At 39.3% G+C, this 1,982-nt stretch overlaps 1 protein-coding gene across 1 annotated transcript in view; it reads right to left on the reverse strand.

The window, feature by feature from the left end:
* The window catches only part of LOC107553043 (protein phosphatase PTC7 homolog), a 12,426-nt gene extending 10,912 nt beyond the window's left edge, over positions 1–1,514 (reverse strand). Inside the window, exon 1 of the mRNA XM_016235123.1 lies at positions 938–1,514. Coding sequence (XP_016090609.1) covers positions 938–1,139 — 202 coding nt within the window. The 5' untranslated portion in view covers positions 1,140–1,514. The remainder of the gene's footprint in view (positions 1–937) is intronic.
* Between the last annotated feature and the right edge of the window lie 468 nt (positions 1,515–1,982).

Genomic DNA, 1,982 nt, shown 5'->3' on the forward strand with positions numbered 1-1,982 from the left:
TTGAGTTATTTTAATACTTCAACAAACTAAATGGAAATGAAATATATATATATATATATATATTGAATGTATAAATGTGTATGTACATATACAGTATATATGTATGTGTGTGTGGTTGTACATACACATATGTAGTTGTTTTTTTGGTGTTTGGCTTAGTGTTATGTTAGAATCATTATTATACTAATACCTTTTGAATTGTTTTGAGCTTTATTTTTTGTTTTTCATTCAAATGTTAAGTTTTGAAATTTTGTTGTATGCATTTGTCATTTGTATTCATTTAAAAAATGTGTATAGGTAGTATTTACAAAGTTTCAGCTTTTAGTTTTGGATCTGTTTTTAGTTGTTTTAATACAACAATTGATTGCTTCTGTTGTCCTCATTTGTAAGTCGCTTTGGATAAAAGCGTCTGCTAAATGACTAAATAAATGAATAAAAATAAATTGAACATGATCTCTGGAATGAAGGACTGGGTAATTTCAGTAGGTTTATGGAACGCGTCGTTCTGAACGCTACTGACGTCACAATGCGAAATGTTACTTTGTTGCGCGCAATGCTGGTTTAAAATTCCACACAGAACGTTCAGATTTTTATATGCATGTGCTTCATTATTCATAGTAACATTAATAAATGTGATAAATATATAGCCGCTATAAAACTGAAGGCTTGTTACTGTGTAATATGTTTTGTGTAAATGCGTGTATGCACATTAAATGCATTATAAATGAACGTTCGAGTAAGATTAAACGGGGTTTTGCCAATTACTGACATGTACAGTATGGTGGCTATAAAGGCTTTTGTTGATGCACCTGATGTGCGACAGCTGTGACGTCAGAAGCGATTCAACCACGATGATACTTGACCAAACCAGTTCTCCTAAACAAAATGTCTTTGCATGCAACACAAAGCGCCTTTAATCGTTTTAATCATTACATACCTAACACATCAGCAGACCTGTGTCGGGCTATAAAGCACGCGTCGTCTCCATAACACATCCCTTTCTTCAAGATCCCCTTCCGAAAATCCTTCCCGAAGCCGAAGCTGGCGGACACCAGGCTGTAATCGCGGCTGTCGGTTTGAGAGAGTCCGCCGATGACCGCCCGGGCCACCAGTCTACCGTACGAGAGAACGGACAGCATCACCCCCGGACTCCGCTGCAGGGGTGGTTTGGGTTCGTTCGAGGACTAGCTGCAGATCCACGGCTCGAGATGAAGTCTGGAGATGTCACAACAGCCGCATCCACGATGTCAATCAACGGCGTTACACCGGCGCCGACCTTCAAATCCTCGCTGTAGTAAAGGATCAGTCACATTCAGCTCTCCATAGCGATCGATCCGATGGGATTCAGAACATCCAGGTCGATGCGGGTTTTGCTGAACTCGTTCTTCTCGCGCTGAGCCCCATCGCTGCGTGTCTGTCCGTGAGCTGCTGCCGAAGGCCGCGATGCGACTGAAGTCTTGTGACTGCTTTGACGTCAGACGCAGTTACGCAACCCGTGCACCTTTAATGGAGTAGGCCACAACCCTGTGAAACAGTGATAGGGAGCACTGTAGGGATGGGCGATACCCCTTATTTTGTTTTCGATACGATACCGATATTTTTCAAGGCAGTATCGTCGATATCGATACCGATTCGATACTTATGCACTAAACTTTTAAATTATTAAATGACTAAGAGTAAAATGGGTAATGAAAACCACTTAACTTTATGTTTAAAACGCATTTTAATCCCCAATTTTTCCCAGACATGAAAATATCCAAATGGTGTGTCATTAGTAACCCTTTTTTTTTTGGAAAAGTGTGTGAAAAATTGTATTTTACGGTCAGTCACAATTGCAACCGGTGGGATAATGTGTATACTGAATTAACATATTTCTACAGTCTTAAAAATGGTTATATATCTCAGCCCAGCTATTTTAAACTGTTTGATCACATTCTAGGGTTACTATTATGCATAAAAAAAAACTTTACAACACTGATAGG

Source organism: Sinocyclocheilus grahami, unplaced genomic scaffold (genome assembly GCF_001515645.1).
Source record: "Sinocyclocheilus grahami isolate Dianchi unplaced genomic scaffold, SAMN03320097.WGS_v1.1 scaffold463.1, whole genome shotgun sequence".
In the NCBI taxonomy this organism is placed as follows: domain Eukaryota; kingdom Metazoa; phylum Chordata; class Actinopteri; order Cypriniformes; family Cyprinidae; genus Sinocyclocheilus; species Sinocyclocheilus grahami.